The sequence below is a fragment of the Sitophilus oryzae genome, unplaced genomic scaffold (genome assembly GCF_002938485.1).
Source record: "Sitophilus oryzae breed Bouriz unplaced genomic scaffold, Soryzae_2.0 scaffold_41_pilon_pilon, whole genome shotgun sequence".
NCBI classification, from domain to species: Eukaryota; Metazoa; Arthropoda; class Insecta; order Coleoptera; family Curculionidae; genus Sitophilus; species Sitophilus oryzae.
Window position 1 is genome coordinate 4,005,200 of NW_022146996.1, and position 19,876 is coordinate 4,025,075.

The following is a 19,876-nucleotide window of genomic DNA, read 5'->3' on the forward strand; positions in this document are numbered from 1 at the left end:
CGAGAAACTCCACCTTATCGAACCTCTACACCCCACAGTCAATCCGTTTGCCAAAAAACAGCTTTAAACGTCAAGCAGTTTATGCAGAATTGTGATTACTCAATGGTCATATTTTATGAAACACCCTGTATAAATTTTTAAAAAATCTTAAAATATGTAAAACAACAAAATACAATATATACGTGTTTAAGAGTTTTTCCGAAAAACTCACCGGTTTTTAAATAAAAAATATTCTAATATTTGAGGGGTGGTTTCGCCCCCTTAAAATTCGAGTTTTGAAAAATCCCTTCTTATCGAACCCCTACACCCTAAAGTCAATCCGTTTAAGCAGGATCGTGATTAATCAATGATAAGATTTTTCGGAACACCCTGTATACATTTTTAAAAAATCCTAAAATATGTAAAAAAACTAAATAAAATATACGTGTTTAAGCGTTTTTTTTGGAAACTTGGCCGTTTTTTAAATAAAAAATATTGTAATATTTGAGGGGTTGTTTCACCCCCTTGGAACTGGAATTTCAAAAAATCCCTTTCTTATCGAACACCCTAGAATCAATCCGTATGCCAAAATTGAGCTTCTTACGTTGAGTGGTTTGAGCAAGATCGTGGTTAATCCGTAGCCAAGTTCGGTAATCACATCCAGAGATGTCGACGGATATTTTGTCACGTGATCACAGATTGGATGGAGTAACCTGAAATTACCGAACGGTTTGGAATGTTCGGATCGCTGAGGGAAAAGCGAGGGGTGTCTCACTATTGGAATTACCTGTACATTTTCTTGGCAGTCGCTGGCAGTCATTTACAGTCTTACGGCAGTCTCCTATAATAATTACATGGCAGTCTTCTTCGCAGTCATTGGCAGTCGCTTGGCAGCAAAATTATATTTTGGCAGTACATGTACATTTTTCACCTGAGTGAGACACCCCTCAGGGAAAAGTGACAAGTTTGAAATCCCAATTCCCAATTCAAATCTTTTAACGTTCAAAGACAAAAGGACCAGTAATTTATTTTTTGAGTTTTGTACATGGTTTTGCATTAAGCAACAAAATAAACAATTTAAAACTTGACAACAACTTGGAAATTTAACCTCACTAACAAATTAATCTGTCCGTCAAGATTTTCCGAGCAAAAATATCACCGTCCGATTGCTCCGATATTATTTACCGGACGGTTCAGATTTACTTCCACTACATCTGGATGTCATAAACGAACGATCGAGATCGATCCGAGCAGTCGGACGTGAATACCGAACGCGCCTAGAGTCAGTCACTTAAGGATTTTATATATTAGTATAGATTTCAAGTAAAAAAACTTCACCCATTTTGGATCTGCTCCACCTGATTACCGTTCAACGGTTTTCGGCGCACAGGTGGACAACAAGATCTTCGCGGCTTCACCGCCGTATCATACAGGTGCGAGACATCTGCATTGACGGACGGAGGCAACCCCACGCCATAAACATCTGCTTCCGAAAAGTCACCTGTATTTTGGGCATTTTACCGCGAAAAACACTGGCTCATCGTCATTAGGCTTATGATTAATATAACTCTGTTAGATAACACTAATTAAATTGCTTTTTGAACAAATCGATTAGAAATTTCTCACCTGCTCTCGAATTATTTGGTTGAGATTTGTTTTTAAATAGATAAGACCTAAAAATAAATTCTGATAGTAAACTAATAATTTAATTTGTATTAACCCTCTATATTTGCGTGGAGTATTTTAATATCCCACACAACATTCTACTTAGATACCTTGATGGTCACTTTAAGATAGGGTTGCCAACTTTCAAAATAAAAAATAGAGGACGAGAGGGAAAAAAAAGAGCCACAGGCGAAACGTTGTTTGAAACCTTGCCCAAATGTCTAGAATTTACCAAAAAGTTATGTCAACGGATGGTCTTTCTTACTTTCTTAAAAATATTATACTCAAAACTTGTTAAAATGAAACAAATCATTTTCAACAAAACTTTTTTTTCAAAACATAAGCTAACAGGTAATAAACATAAAATAGTTAAATATGTTTATCGCTTTCATAAATATTTCTTGTATATAAATTTCCCCATTTTCTTTTCTGTACAAACGAGGGGAATTGCGAAAGACAGATTAACAATCTTTTAAAGCATTGTGGCGATAGACGAATATTTTTTAGATTTTGAGTTTGGTATGTAAAAAAGAGGACTTTTTCAATACGTCAGAGTAAAGAGGACAGTGAGATCAAAAAGAGGACTGTCCTCTGAAATAGAGGACGGTTGGCAACCCTACTTTAACCATAGTGTGTAGATGTGCGCGCTGAAAGATGATCGCAATCGCGTAACCAATATTTAAATAAAAATTTATTGAACTTCCTTTTTTGGACTTCAAGAACCATCAAAATTTTGAAACAAAAAATGTCCAAAAATGACAAAGCATGGTTTCATCTATCCAAAAAAGTCCTATGAGTATTTCGCCACTGTAAGAAAATCTACAAAATAAAATAATTATTTTTGTAAATACTGGCTGGCGTTAATCCAGTGGAGACTGTCAACAGTGGTTTACTAATAAACAAATTTGTCTACCGGACAAAAAATGCTTAAGGTTTCAGAAAGTATACTTTCCGTCGTCGGAAGCAAAAAAAACTATTTAAAATATCTAAATGCACCTATTCGAGAACACTATAGTTTTTTAGCCGACCATACCAATAGGTATGGTAGACTATTAAGATCGGCAAATTTGTTTTTTTTAATTTCACTCGAAATGAGTTATTTGGGTCATCTCTCTCTCTCTCTCTCTCTCTCTCTCTCTCTCTCTCTCTCTCTCTCTCTCTCTCTCTCTCTCTATTTTTGTTTGTTCTCTGTTTGTCTCCATAATTCCCTGTCTTGTGCTTCATGTACAAGCGTGTGCAGTGGCTTGTGGGTGATCTTTGATAGCAGGTCTATCCATCGGGAGGGCGAGCGGCCTCTTGGTCTTCTTTCCGGAACATTTTAGGTTTTTTTATTGCTGCGATTCAGTATGTCTGGTTCTTCATTAATTATATCACTGTGGAAAGAGCAACTAGGCTGAAAATCTTTTTCTTTATACAGTGTTCCGCAGTATGTTCGCCATCGTTCCACTATTTCGTTAATTTCGGTTTTAAGTTGTCCTCGATCGTCTTCTATTGCCCATGTTTTTGGCTTGAATTCTCTTGTGAGGTACTTTATCTTTTTAAATAGGTCCCTTGGTTGATTTGTGAAAGCGTGAGATTTTATTTCCTGGCATATTTTTTCATAGTAGTTGTTCTTGTCGATGGTGCAACTGTGTTTGATCTCTGTATTTATTTTTCTATATTTATCTTTTTCATCTTGTGTTTTTATACCACTTTGCACTAATGGTCGCTTTGTTCAATTTTTAGCAATGTGCTGTCAGAAATCCAATGTTTGTTTTTTTGTCTTTTGTTTAGTTGTCGAGAAGTGGCATTACTCAGACAATTTTTAAAGTCTATCCAAATCTGTTGGGGTTGGGTGTTCTCGTTAATGTTCCACGATGTTTTCAGTAGTTCTTGTTGGAAATGTGTTACGTCGGGGATCTCCATCTGATTTGATCTTGGTTTTCTTACAACATTTTTTAACTTTATACGAATCTTTGCTGCCAGTAACTTATTTGGGCCATAAATGACCTAAATACAAAATATTTTCATGGTGTCTGTCTGTCTGTCTGTCCGTCTGTCCGTCTGTAACACGATAACTGAAAAACCGCTAAACCTAAAAATTTGTAATAACATCAAAAACAGTCAAAGTCGCAGTTTATGAAAAAATTGAAAAAATTCCTTTACTCTGAAACTAAAAGAACTGCCTACCAACTTTTTATTAACATATTTTAGTATATAAAATATACTACTATACTGGGGCGGCTATACGTGCCTCTCGGCGCAATTTTTTTTTAAACATGCAGATACGTCCTTTGGACGTCTACAAAAACCGTTGACATTCTGTTAAAACGACGTTATATCAAGTTAAACTTCAAAATTACCAATTACTACCTGATAACAATTATTTAATAAGGTAAAACCAAAAAGCGTCGAACTTTGTGCATGATTATTTTTAATTTGTTTTTAATTTTTACGTATGTTTGTTTATGTTATGTTCTTTAAAATCAAAGAAGCGATTGCCATACATTACTAACATCTAGGTACAGATGCATGAGCAATACATTTATTTTTATTAGATTGTATTAAAAAAGGATTTTTGCCTTCTTCCTCCTTCCCAATAATCTCCTGCCCTCAATTTTGCCTTCAATGACCAGTCTGAGCACCTCGTATCGTTCACCCCTCACATCATGAGGGGTGAACCAAACCAAACCAAACCAAACCGATGTACTTCCTTTCCTAGCAGCTCTTTATCTTTGCCAATCCGCCTGAGCACATCCTCAATTGTCACTCTACCCATCCAGAATATACGGCATACGACGATACAAGTACATCTCAAAGCGTTAATGCGGTGTTCCAATGTCTGATTGAGTGTTCACAGTTACTCTCAGAGCCGTAGAGAAATACTGGAAAGATGTAGTTCGAGGCTTAGATCTCGGCTGGAGAAGAGGGTTTTCATGGAAGCAAAAGTACGTCTGGCCTGTTCGATCTTCGCCAAAATTTCAGTTTTGGGATCGCAAGCGTCGTTAACGAGAGCTCCTAGATATTTTATGAACGATATTTATTCTACCACCTTGTTGTTAATTTCGAGGACACTCTTTCCCGGTGTTTTAGGAAATAAAACAAGTTTAGTTTATGGGATTCATGGGATGGTTTAGTAACTAATAATGTTTAACTTATTATATAATAATAAGTTAAACATTATTAGTTAATAATGTGTAAGAATAATAATATAGAACTTTCGCAACGCCAATATAGTGAATATAGGTATTTAAAAACAAAGAAAGTGCATCAGATTGCGGAAACTACCAACCTCGTTATCAAATACCAAGGAATTTCACTACTGGCTATCGGAGGAAAAGCTGTTGCAAAAAAAATCCTCCTAGAATCACAAACGGGCTTTGGCACCAACCGTTGTACCGTTGCTTCTATATTCTCCGTCACCCATTTACAGAAAAAAATGTATGTCGCGTTTATCGACCTAACAAAAGCCTTCGACTCTATAAACAGAGATGCACTTTAATAAAAAGACTCAGGGCAAAAACATGTACAAAATTCATTACAGAATTTCAATACTCAGCAATATGTTACAGCAATTACTAGAAATGCTGAACACATAGGTATACATGGGCATACGATATACGAGGCTATGGGCCTTAAGTTGAACATCGATAAAACTAAAATTGTGTGCACTCCTAAGCTATAAAAATTGAAGAAGAACTATTAGAATATGTAGCGAAATTCAATTACCACGGCGCGGCGCGGCAGTTTGATTTCGGAAAAGATTGACTCTGAAATTCAGTCACTGTTCTAACAGTGAAAAACTATTTCTTTACTATATAGAGCAAAACTGACAAAGATGACATTAGCTCGATATCTGAGACACGGCTTAAACCATTTGTTAAGCCAGGCTTAAACCGTTTGCTGATATTTACAGATTGAAATTTTCGACCATGTTGAAAAGTGCTGATAACTTTTTTATTTTGCGGAATAATAACATTTTGTTAAAACATTCTTAATGCACTTTTTTAAGCACAGCCCATTGGCTTCATTAATTTTTTTCTATAATGACGCTTTTTGTCAAATAATAAAAATATTTTTTTTTTAAATGGAAATCATAGTTAGCGAATTAATTTCAAAAAATGCCTGTAAAAACGCCTATTTCTAGAATTTTTTAGGAATAGATACCCACAACGTATTTTTGAACTTACATAGCAAACTATATTTTCATTTAAAAAACGTTATATCTACCACGCTTTTTGGAAAACGTTAAAACTTTTCTCTTTATCATTTTTTTGTAAATCTTGAAACAAACGAGATAATGGACTTACTGTATTATTGACTCGCCCGGTACAGGGTGTTTTTTTGTACACATTTTCGTATGTTTTACTGGGTTTCTCGATTATGAGTAGGTAAATGCGGTTTTCATCTTTAGTTTCATAAAAAGTAGCAACTGTGAAAACCGTATTTTTTTACCCATAGAGTTAAAAATAAAAAATTTTACCAATTCTCATATGGGACAACCTGTACAAAGTACCACGAAATCACGAAATTTAATTTTATTTAAATTGTTGATGTTTTATGTGTGTGCTTTTATGTCCTTGATGCGATTTTATTGCTTTATTGTTTATTTTAGTTTTTTATATAATATTTTATTCTTATCTGTATCTACATAAATTAATATAGATAATAAAAAAATCGGTACCTAATGAAATAAGGTACCGATAATACAAGAAAATTAATATTAACATTTAAAAAATAGGTATTTAAATTGAATTCTGGTTTTCTTGACTTGAGGGAAATTATATTGATTTCAGTCATTTTACTGACTTAACTTGCAGATTATCACGATTTAAGTAAAAAAAAAGACTAGTCTAAAAAAGACTTCAGTCGAAAGAACACTTAAGTAAAAAAAAGAAAGACTTAAATAACGTTATATTGATTTAAGTCTTTACAAAAATGACTTGAAAAAATTGACATAAGTCAAAGACTTAAAACTTAAGTCATTTGAACTTTATATTGAAATTGACTTAAAACTAAAATCATTTTGATTTCAGTATTGACTTAAATCTTTTTAAAACTGACTTGTTACAGCTCTGATAACTAATATAATAAAAATATAAAGCAAAATGGTCATATATTCCTTGCCTGGCTCATTCGCCATATATTTAGAAATATAATATGATGGAATAGATGTGTTATTCTGGTTGCCGAATTCATTATTTTGGACAATTTTGAATTTAAACTTTGACAGTGACATTTGCAATGCCATAAAAAAATCATAACAAAAAGCGACCGGAGGCTTTTTATGTGATCAATTATTGCTAGTACAAATTATTCTTTTAGTAGCTCAAAGAAACTGTTAATGGTTTCATAAAACGACTAAATTATAAATATAAAATGTATTTTGACAATACAGGGGTAAGTATTATAGCTAGAAATGTATTTAGGTTAGTTGAAAGTAGGTTATTTCATACTGAAAATCTACGTGTAGAAATTTGTTTTTAGGTCAATTATGCTGTTTGTTAGTAATTAATTTATTTGAAAATTTGCAGCTAGCTGTTGTTAGCTCTCCAGATCCACCTCCAGGGTTGGTTGGCATGGATTCCGAATATATGCAGACCCAATGTGTTTTAGCCGATGGTGGAGATAGATTTGGTGTAGCATCTTTGGCTTTTGATAAACATGAGGAACTGCTATGGATGGGAAATCAAGGAGTACATAATCTCGAGTTGATTTGAAATATTAGTAATAAAATTGATAATCCTTTAGGGTCATGTCACTTCCTATTATATGGGTGGAATGTCTAAGTATACGTCATTTCAAATTCATGCTCATGAAGAAGTAAGGCAGATTTTGCCCCTAGATGAATGTTTATTGGCATTAACAGCAAGCAGTCTAAGATGTCAGATCCGAAGAGGGATACCTGTTTTTACCCATACGTAAGTTGCATTTCTTTTTATTTCAGTATGTTATAAATGTATATTTTATAGGCTTTTATAATTTCTTTAAAATATTTATCTAAATATTAATTAGATCATCATTTAAAAAAATCATTTTATTTTTCTGCATTTATCAATTCCTATTTTGACATAATATACCAATAGATAGATACCAAAAACATTTAAGTAAATAATATGAACATTAAAATTTTTATTAGTCCATCTTCAAGTTTTTTAATCATTTTAAGTTATAGTTGTGGTTATAGTACCATGTGATTGAAAAAAAAACGGCGTCAGCGATGCTATAAAATGAAGATTGCTGCCATTTTAGGTACCTATATCTAAATTTATATGGGAAATGTCATCGATCATAATTTCCCAGCCAACTGGACGCCGTTTTTTTTCGATCATACGGCATTGTATCAAATATAAAAAAACTGTTTGAATAATATTTTACAATATATTATGCATCTAATACTAAATACTAAAATGAGGGCAAAATACTAAAATGAGGACATGGAACATTCAATAATAATTGTTTTTATTAAACTAGCTGTGTGTGTATCAAGGCTTCTAGGTGAGAAAACAGTAACAAAAAGCAATAAATTATAAGTGATACAAGGGTGACACCTACACACACTAGTTTAATGTAATATTTTATATGTTTAAAAGAGGATTGGCGATATCACAGACATTCATCAAACAATAACCATATTGTACTGAATATTATGACTTAAGTGTAGATTTAAATACTTCTTTAATTTTTTTTAAGTGTGTTATTTCTCTCGATTTTATATTTCTATTATATTTAGCTATTTTTTAAAGAGAAATAATACTCCGTCCCACTCATAGAGGTCCCACTAGTCTACTCAGGCATCCAACAATGTTGCCGTTTGTTGTCCCTTAATTTCATGATTTTCAATTGTTAGCTAAACTAAAGACGTTTATTTTTGCGGTTTATTTCAAAGCTGGATTGTTATTTGGTTTATTTTGTTAGAACGATTTGCTTCTACCCGAAACTTTACAACGCGCAGTTCTGCATGCGCAGAAACGATACCTACTCGGTCGGGTATTTCGCGTGCAATCTAAACCAAAAAAAAACTTACCCCAGAGACTAACCAACGCAATTTAAAACACGTCTACCGCGTATTTTGATTGCTATTACAGACAGCTGTAAAAAAAATAAAAAAGAATCTATATTTGTGGGATTCGAACCTCGGACTCGTTGATTCCGAAGCGGCCGCCTCACCCACAGAACCACAGGCTGCTTTCGTAATTTAAATAAACTAAACATTACTTTGTTGTGCCGTTCCACCGAAGAAAACAACTGACTGCACGGGGTGGGTCAAATTGGAGGCTTTTAAAGGGAAACACCCTTTTCTATAGGAGATAGACGAAAACTTATATCGGTGTCTGGAGCCCAATTTTTATCAAAAACATGATGATGAAAACCGCACATCCATATCTGTTACCGTTTATAAGTTACGGAGTGTTTTTCAAAAATGTGCATTTTTAAAAAATCGCTGTAACTTTTTTGTTATGGAAAATTTTGTATTTTTGTGAAAACATTTCCAAAACACTTTTTTACGTAGAATTTAATGGTTTAAGTATAATTTTTTTAAAATTAATAATTTAAGAGTTATCAACAGAAAAACTGATTTTTTATTTGGGACACCCCGTATATTTTTAATTAAGTGAAAAGAACTTAAAATTATCTTTTCAAAAATATGGCATACTTGATATTTTGCTCGATTCCTCTTCGAGATATAGACTTTTTAAAAATTCGGCCACTTTGAATAAGTAGGCTTTGAACGACGCCGGCTGTAATGCAACAAAATTCTAGCTGTGAGCAGCAATTAAAACGAAAATAATATTGGCAATGAGAGATGCAGAATTTTATAACAATTTAAACTATCTTTAATAACATCAACACATTTAAACTATATCTAATAACAATAAAAATTAAAAGCAAATCAAGACATGAGATTTTGCTACAGGTGTTCGACATAACGACTGTCTTCTGTTATGGACAGACGGGGCCGTTTGTGTAAATTTTTCGTGGAATTCATTAACTCAGTGGGGGTGAAAGATACCCTCGCATAACCGCTAAGTACTTCTAATTCTTGTCTAGTTTATTCGGGCAATTTAAATATAAGAACCTTTATTCTTCCGCAAAGATAAAAATCCATAGGCATTAAGTCCGGGGGCCTCGACGGCCAACGGCTAGGATCTTGGTTCAATTATTTCAATTATTCTCGAAATTGGCTGCAAAAATTGCATTCTGAGGCAGTGCCTCGTCTTGCTAGAAAAATATGTTTTCGAGTTTCATTAGGGGAAGATCATCAATAAGGGGTCCAAAGCCTACTAGTTAAAAGTGGCGAACTTATAAAAATTCTGTATTTTGAAGGGGACTATATACAAAATATCAAGTGTGCTATATTTTTGAAAAGGTAATTTTAAGTTCTTTTCACTTAACTAAAAATATACAGGGTGTCCCAAATAAAAAATCAGGTTTTCTGTTCATAATTCTTAAATAATTAATTTAAAAAAAATATATACTTAAACCATTAAATTCTACGTAAAAAAGTGCTTTGGAAATGTTTTCACAAAAATACAAAATTTTCAGTAAAAAAGTTACAGCGATTTGTTAAAAATCAGGGTTGGAAAAAATCATGATTAAAAAAAAATCAAAAAAATCAGATTTTTTTTATTTAAATCGGATTTTTTTTATTTAAATCGGATTTTTTTAATTTAAATCAGATTTTTTTGATTTTAATTCAAAACAATATTTAAATCGGATTTCCAAATGACTAGGACTTATTTGCAATTAAAGTCCTATCCTAAATAGCTAAATCTTTATAACTCTGAGCGATACCGATAACATTAACAATTCTACGGCGCGTGCCTTTTTCCACATCGGTCACCAATCTATTCCGCAAAAAAAGTCCCTCGCTTCAGATCAAAAGGATTTTTTGTCGTCTTAAAAACGTCTCAAAAGTATTAATTTTTGTCATTTTAACGGCTAGGCATAAAAGTAAAGCACTGTTACACCTAAGCACAAAAGTACAAAAATATATTATAATCTGATGATAATAGGTGTCAAATTCAACGAGTGTACAAATTGTTTTTCGATTACTGTTTGTATTATTTATTATTTGCAATGTTTGAAATTGATTAAAAAATTATTTGTAATGTTTTAAAACAATAGTTATTTTATTCGGAGTAAAAATGTACTGTTTGTGCCTCCTTCTAACGTCGGAATAGCTTTACGATGGTCTTTCCAATGTACAGCATCGTCAAAATAGTATAACCATAGACTTAAAATAAAATATAGACTGAGCATCTCATTCATAAATAGCTGGAACATGCAGTCAGACAACGTCTTGTTATTGTTGTGTTATTGTTTTAGGTTATAACGAGTGCGACACGAGCGATAGATAGGTTGTCTCTGTCATAACGGTCGTTCCCTGACGACTCTGCCGAGAAACACAACACTGTCTTTCGTTTCTCAAGTACACCTGAACTCTCCGTATCATAGCCGGGTAACTTTTTTATTTTAATGAAGCTATAATTGAAATTAAAAATATATCGTATTTAAACTTTTTATATTTTATTAAGATTTAGGACAGGTTTTTGGAATAAAAGTTTAGAAAAAAACGTCTTAGAGTCCAAAAAGGATAAAAATAATAAAATACACGTTATAGAAGAAATTTTATTAACGAAATTACGTAATTTTTGAAATTAATCATAAATTATTAATTTTAGTCAAACATTTACAACCCCTAATATTAATCAAAACAGGATCTATTTCACAGATATAATAGAATCGGCGACAGGGGAGAGAAAAAATATGATTTTTGTAATTTTTTTTTCTGGTTAAGTGACGTCTTATTATGTAAATTAGAGAAAACATAAATCTGTTCCATTAAAGCAAGGAAGGTGATAGGAAGTGGATAATATGAAAACTACATTTATTTAACACGGTACTGTCTTTATTATACCGGGTGCGTTCCAAAAGTGGCTCATCCTCAAATTTTTTTTATATTTTCAAATAGTTATGTTATGTTAGTATATGACATAAATTAGGATTGATTGACGCATTCAATTGTTTTTGGTGACTTCCTATTTCACCGGAAATGATAACTTTTAATTTTTAAACGGCACCCTCGGTATATTTCTACTTTATTCGATAGAAAATGATAACAATTTAATTTTTAATAATAATATTGATTTCTGAATAGAATGACATAGCATAATATGTCAACTTTTGACATTTTCGCATATGGTTTAATTGTAATTGTAACACGCGGTTCATAACGACAATTTGACTCGAAATACCAAGTGTGTGGTATCAATATATTCATAAAAAAATGATTTTTCCAAATATGCTAATGAGTCTCCCTTGTTTCATTTGAAAAAATTGACATATGTATGATTAAAACTACGATTTGTACATCTTTTAACCGGCCTAAACAAGACACGAAACCCATTAGACGATCAAAAATATTTTTCCGGTGCTCCTTGATTAAAACTTAGTGTTTTTAACAACACCATGGCACCCTAGATTGAAATTTAAAATACGATTTGTTTTTAAGCGACAATGTCAAAAGTTGACATATTATAGTCATTCTAGAATAAAGTAGCAATATACCGAGGATGCCTTTAAAAATCAAAAGATGTAATCATTTCGGTGAAACAGGAAGAGACCAAAAACAATTGAATACGTCAATAAATCCTAATTTATGTCATATACCTACTAACATACAATTTTTTTTTGTATCTGAAAAAATAAAAAAGTTATAGGGGGTGCCACTTTGAGACGACCCGGTATATTAAAAAATATTGTTTCATAATGTAATATCATTTTAAAATTCTTGTATGTTATTTTAGATTCTGAAGATAATTTTAGAATAAACCGGAATATATTTTTAATAAAAACATTATTAATTATTAACAGGGTTATAATTATGATTTTGTTACAATGTAAGTAAGTAAATAATGTAATGTAAGAGAAAAAATTCAGATTTTACATTTTACTAAAATATTATCTAAATAAGCGCCTTTCTACAACAACGCCACTGACTCCCAATGGGTAAATTGAGAGTTGCCTACCGGTCAAAAGTCGTTTCAAGACTTAAATGGATTATTTAAGTCAAATTTCTTGCAAATTTGGCACTGGCGAACCATATTTTATAGTTCTTGAACAGAAAAAGTCAATAAAATAAACACTTAAGGACTACAAGCTAAGAAAATGCGTTAATACAGCCGGGGAGATAGCGGCAACAAAGCTTTACCGCACACGTGCGACACGTACTACAAGGTAATAAATGAATGAATAGGCTCCCTCGCCTCTAATCGGTGTTGTCATATTGTAAAGGACTTATTAATTAATCCTTATTAAACAGTATCCGACTTATAATTTAGTAGTATAAGGACTATTTAATACATCTATGGAATATTAAAACCTACTTTATTAAACTGTAGTATTAATATCTCAATATATGTGTATAACAAGAAAAAAAATATTGATAATATTAAAGACGTGACAACATAGGCTGGATGAGGAAGGCTCGGTCGACTGTACCCAGAAGTAAACATGTGTGCAGAAAAGGTTGTTTGTCCGCGTTGAGATGTAAATAGTGTAGTCTATATTTTATTTTAAGTCTATGAGTATAACGTATAACGTCTACTCTTAATAAAACAATACACTATCGTTCGGAAATAGTCTTAAGTTGAGAATGAAATTAGTATTCTCTAATGTCAAAGTGTAAAGTACTTACTGCAAATCAAAATATCGGTAAGAATTTGGAAACATACCAACGTTTCAAAAAAAAAAAAATAAAACAACATATTTTCTGACAACGATTATAAATTTTTGGGAATGAAGATATAGTCTCTATATCAGAAGAACCTAGTTCTGCACTAGTCTGCGAATGATACGTATTCGAACAGCGAATTTTTGTCATTTACACATAAATTTTAAAATAAATCCCTGCGTTTAGCGGTCTTATGGATTCACACGAAATTACTTCAAAAATCGGTTCAACATTTAAATTGATGAATAGATATTTTTATATAGTTTTATAATATTTAGAATTATTTTTCGATTTATTATCTGTTATAGAAATATTTTTTATAGTTTTCTAGGACTGATTTTTATAACTTTTACAGTTATTTTTTTTATTTATTATAAAGTTTCAATAAAATTAATTTTTTGATTTAAATCACATGATTAAAATTTAAAAAATCACTTGATTTAAATCATGATTTAAATCATTTGATTTAAATCATTCCAACCCTGTTAAAAATTCCTCCACACGATATTAGTTTTCGTCTATCTCCTATAGAAAAGGGTGTTTCCCTTTAAAAGAGTCCAATTTGACCCTGTACAGGGTGGTCGAAATTGCTTTGTTTTAACAGAGAAAACCTATTTCCTGACTAGATAGAGCAAAACCGACATAGATGTCATGGGTTCGATTTCTGAGAAACGTTTAATGGCGTAAACCGCCTGTTGATATTTTCACTGCCAACTGAGATACGGGGTCTTTTTGAATTTTTTACCATTTGGAAAATTGCCCATAACGTTTGTATTTCGCGGAATAATAAAATTCTGTAAAACAGTTCTTAAGGCACTTTTTTAAGGACAATCCAGTGGCGTACTCAGTTTTTTTCTATGCTTGCTCTTTTTGTCAGAAATAATAAAAAATATAATTTTTTAAATGGAAATCATAGTTGGCTATGAACTTAAAAAAATGCCGGCGGTTAACCCTTTCCAACGATATAAAGTTATGTGTATTTATTTTTAAGAATGAGAGAAATATTGGGTTTTTTATCATTGTATCGAAGCGGGCCTTGGTTTTGTGTTGATCTATTGCCTAATTATTTTTTATCACAATTTAATTTTCTATATTATTATTTATCTGCATTATTAAAAACTTTTGGAAAGGTAAATCAACATTCTATATTAGTATTACTAGTTACAATTAAAACACCAGGGTTACAACTGAACTATTAAATGGAGAATTTAGAGAGAATTGGGCTGGAACAAGGTGCCCATATCTTTGCCTGCTAGGTACTGCAATTTAACTCCTTTCGACTTTTTTATAGGGGGAATTAATAGACCTTATTATATAAGGAAAGAACCATTGGGACGAGAGAAGAATAATTGCTGAAGGCTACTAGGCAAGCTTTTGGACTTATTACAGCAGTTCGTCTAATCAATTGTTGTAACCCTGTGCTCAAAAGATGTTTATTGTGTATTCAATAAGGAAGTGCTCAGTTTGAACATCTTCGATTTTTTTTTTTTTTTTGAACTATAATCGTCACGCAAAAAATAGTTTTTTTTTGTTTTGCTCTTTGCTTATTGTGCCGATTTCAGTTGTAATTACTAATACTAATAATTACCATTACTACTAATAATAGAATGTTAATTTACCTTTTCAAAAATCTTTAATTATGCAGATAAATAATAATGGAGAATATTAAATTGTGATTAAAAATAATTATACAAATAGGTCAACACAAAATCAAAGCCCGCTTCGATGTAAAGATAAAAAACCTATTATTTCTCTCATTCTTAGAAATAGATACCTATAACTTTATACCGTTGGAAAGGCATTTTTTCAAGTTCATAGCCAACTATGGTTTCCATTTAAAAAATTACATTTTTTATTATTTCTGACAAAAAGAGCAAGCATAGAAAAAAACGAGTACGCCACTGGATGGACTGTGCTTAAAAAAGTGCCTTAAGAACGTTTTTACAGAATTTTATTATTCCGCGAAATAAAAAAGTTATGGACAATTTTCAAAATGGTAAAAAATTCAAAAAGACCCCGTATCTCTGTTAGCAGTGAAAATATCAACAGGCGGTTTACGCTATTAAATATATCTCGGAAATCGAGCCCATGTTATCTATGACGGTTTTGCTCTATCTAGTCAGGAAATAGGTTTTCTCTGTTAAAACAGACCAATTTCGACCACCCTGTACAGTGAGAGAATGTATAACAGTGACAGTTGTTCTCTGCCCTGTTAATTCAGAAGTAAATTGTTCTGTCAATTGCTGGATCTCATTATGATGTTTTAGGTCAACTAACATGAACGAAATGCAATGTTTACTGCCAATGTCTCCAACCAGAGTATTAATAGGCGGCCATAGAGACAAATTAGTTGATTTTAATCTTCAAGTTTGTAAGGAGAGCCAAGTAGTAAGTACATGTTCTGTTCGTAGTTTCATTTTTCACATACTATTACAGCACTTTTTTTAGATTAGCGTTACAGATTCATCAACTGTAATGCTTAGACCCCATTCAAGATACGTTTGCTGCGGTGGCCCTACTGGATCGGTAGAGTTAAGGGATCCAAATAATTTTAAACTAGAACATACACTTGATACGCATACTGGCAGTTTGAGCGATTTTGACGTTCAAGGCAACTTACTAGTAACCTGCGGATTCAGTAATAGGTATAACAATATACGGAAAATGCTGTATTTATAAAGTGGTGCTATATATTGCATAATTCAGATTAGGTAATCTAGCGGTAGACAGATTCTTGATGGCCTATGACTTAAGAATGTTAAGGGCGGTCTCTCCAATGCAAACTGTGATAGATCCCCTGTATCTAAGGTTTTTGCCATCGATCTCTTCACGATTGGCCGTTGTATCTGCGGCTGGGCAAGTTCAGTTGCTTGATACGATTGCCTTAGCTGAGCCAAAGATATGTTTACTGCAAGTAGAGTGCCCAGGTGAGTAAATGTTGATTAATTATTTTTTTTTGCTGAATTAAGCTTCATTCAGAACCTCGCAATTAGTGGAATAAATTAGTGGTTTCAATTAGCTTAGAAGTTTGTTCCTCTTATTTAAATGTAAGTTCAGAACATCAAAATTAGTGTTAGTCATTTTCAATTAGTAGAAAAAGTTAACAAACTTCTAACTTTTCCACTAATTATACTTCAAAATTTGCGAAGAATGTCATTTTCGTCTTTGATTATTATCCGTCCAATGCCTTCTATAAAAGATCAGCCCACGGGCGGACTTTTGTTTACTTCATCAGCTGTACATACTTAGATATTGGGTTAGATTCTGTATTCATATTTTGTCGGTTGATTTTTGGTATTATTTGTTATTATAGTGCAAAAAACTAATTATTTTGGTGTTTAAGTGACATAAACTACTACCAGATATATGGTTACTATGATGGTCACTCTGTTTCTCATAAAAAACACGAAATATTACACGTTTTGTTAAGTGCTTTAATATGCATAAATTTTTTATTTATCGTGATTTTTGTGTGTGTTTTTAAAGACTCTAACAATTCATCAATAAAGCTTAAGTGTAGCAAAGTGTTTTTGTTGCTATGCCTCATCTTTGTTGTGTTCCTGGTGGAAAGGATAGTTATACTAGGCAGCCTAAAATGTCTGGAAGAGCAAGAAAAGTGGGTACGAGTTATAAATCAAGAGAATTCTATTGAAAATATCTTTAATAAATTTAAAAATAATATTCTCCCAGGATGGTATTAAAGAAAACTGGACAATTATGTTTATTTTATTCATACTGTGGAATCTCCACTCCAAGTGTTGTTGGTTCAGCTTCGATGGATTCAAACACGCAAGATAAACACGTAAGTAGGTATTATGATCTAGGGAAAAATAAAGAATATGTCTATTAAAGATCATGAAAAAGATTATTATTTTGAGTTCAAAATTAAAAAAGATTTTTGTAAAGACAAGAATGATAAAGTTTAAAAGAAGAATGTGTTTTTATTTGATAATATAATGTATGTAAAGCATAACATATATTTGTTCAGTAATTTTTACTGAATAGTGTTGATTATTTATAATACCAAATTAATATCAAATATTTAAGTGATGGCTGAATACAATATGAATAAAATAACAATAAAATTGGTATATTTGCAATACAAAATTAAGTTTTAAGAATAAAGGTGTTACTAAAAATACTAAGAAATTCATATTTCTTTTTTAATTGGTCTAATTTATTTACATTTTACGTAAGAATTATACCGTATCATCGAAAAAAATCGGCGTCTAGTTGGCTTGGAAATGAACATCAATGACATTCCCTAAATAACTGTAAACATAAAATAATTAACTAGAATTTTACAATCTTGGAAAATTTGATATTCTTGAACCTTGTTTCTAAATATTCCAAATTTTTTGATTTTTTTGGGATTTAGGTTCGGGAAAAACGCTGATTAAGTTTTCATTTGGGTTTTCATTATTTTTATTTGGTTTAAAAAAATTGTTTCGGCTAACATTATAGCCTTCATCAGTGTTGTGTCATATGAAAAAAATAGTGTCGAATATAATCCAAAAAATTCCATATAAAATATTCACACCACACACATAATGTTTACTGCGTACTCCATAGTCAATGTAGATAATTTTAGTGTTAAGAATAATAATTTTAAAAAATATGTGGTCATCTTTTGATAAGTTTATATTAGTTTATTAATTGCAGTAAACATTATGTGGTGTGAATATTTTATATGTAATTTTTTGGATTATATTCGACACTATTTTTTTCATATGACACAACACTGATGAAGGCTATAGTTAGCCGAAACGTTTTTTTTAAACCAAATAAAAATAATGAAAACCCAAATGAGAACTTAAATCAGCGTTTTTCCCGAACCTAAAAATCCCAAGAAAATCAAAAATTTTAGAATAATTTTACATATAAAATGCCAGCGATCTTCATTTCATAGCCATCGCTGACGCCTTTTTTTAGATGATATTGTATTACTTGTAAATATAATTTTTCGAACATTGATACTTGCAAAATATACATATAAATTTTGTGAATGCAAGTAATAATACATCACTATTAGTAGATATTGAATGGTTTTTGTTAAATTAGATCGATTTTCAAATGCCAAAATTTAAAATATATTTACATTTTACCCAATATCTTATATATCATATACATTATTTGTATATAGTAAAACATTTGCAGCATTTATATGGTTCATAGTTTATTTGCCAAAGTATTTATTACTATAAATAGGTATATATGTTGTAGTTATTAACTGTATATTATGTATATTTCATGGAAACTATATAATTTTTAAAATACAAACCAAAAATCTGAGGAATAATTATGTTTTCCATGTATTCTACAACATATTTATTAATCCGTAGTATCTAACTAGCGTGACGTCATAAATCTCGTCCCAAGGCTGTTCTATTAGAGACGGCATTGATCCGTCAAGAGAAATTGTGGTTAGAAATTAAAATTTGATTGTTTTATAAGCTAAATATTAGGCTTTCTCTATGGATACAACTGACTACCGCAAGCTGTTGCATAGACAAACAAATAAAAAGAGACTGGCAAATTAAATGGCAAAGAGAGGGACAACGTTCCCGTAGCGCAGAACGCAAAATTTCGTTCTATTTATGTTGATCTGCGCATTGCGTCTATTGGGCCCACTATCTCATTCTAATATAACAAGAGAGAAAGAAGCAGTCATATAAAACGTAATTTCTATATAGAAATTAGAACAATCGCCTTTCGTTTTCGTCATCATGACAACCAAGATGACAACATCATGACAATTCGTCATGTTTGTTAATTTTTCTTTTGGTGATTTACCTTTTTTTCTAAACTCCATTTTATTGATTTAAGAATATAGATAGGGAACAAATTCGTTACTTATAATTTTAGGTTATACTACTCGTATTTGTTATTTTATTTGCTGCAGGAGCCAGTATCATCTATTTTCTATATGTATTGGTGCCCCCTTTCTGTGATAGATATGTTAAAGACACCCGGTAAAATATTTTTCAAAATATCAAAAATATTTCGAACCTCTCTTAACATGACAAATTAATAATTTTTTTCATTTTTTGGGTAGGTAGTTTATAGCTGGTTTATAGTAACCAGAAACTTTATTAATCTATCATACCTATTTTACTTTTGTTTTAGGATTAAAAGTGGACTTGAAAATGGTTCAGGATCATGATTCTCGTAAAGTCTTCTTTGCTTGGATATTCACTTTGTTATTGCAATTAGGCAGCTTTTTCGAAAATGAAATTTTTAATGCCCTATAAAAAATTGGGCGATCGTTTCCTGCAACAGTCAGTTCTTCTGCATTTAAAATTGGTAGGTGGTTGGAATAAACACTGTTATTTTTTGTTATTATATTATAAAAAGTAATTAATATAAAAATATTACGAGTATTTATTTTTATGTACAAATAAATATGTTTATAAAACAGTACAAATTTTGCTTTTTTTATAATTTCCCTTATAATAGTAGTATTCTTTCGTTCTGAAAGAAACTGCAAATTTTCACTTAAACTGATTTATTCCTTAC

At 31.5% G+C, this 19,876-nt stretch overlaps 1 protein-coding gene across 1 annotated transcript in view; it reads left to right on the forward strand.

Moving 5' to 3' along the window:
* The first annotated feature begins 6,864 nt into the window (after positions 1–6,864).
* Positions 6,865–19,876, forward strand: part of LOC115885806 (PAN2-PAN3 deadenylation complex catalytic subunit PAN2) — a 53,241-nt gene continuing 40,229 nt past the window's right edge. Inside the window, exons 1-6 of the mRNA XM_030904828.1 lie at positions 6,865–7,023; positions 7,158–7,319; positions 7,375–7,544; positions 15,628–15,748; positions 15,809–16,005; positions 16,067–16,287. Of these exons, the coding sequence (XP_030760688.1) occupies positions 7,003–7,023; positions 7,158–7,319; positions 7,375–7,544; positions 15,628–15,748; positions 15,809–16,005; positions 16,067–16,287 (892 nt within the window). The 5' untranslated portion in view covers positions 6,865–7,002. The remainder of the gene's footprint in view (positions 7,024–7,157; positions 7,320–7,374; positions 7,545–15,627; positions 15,749–15,808; positions 16,006–16,066; positions 16,288–19,876) is intronic.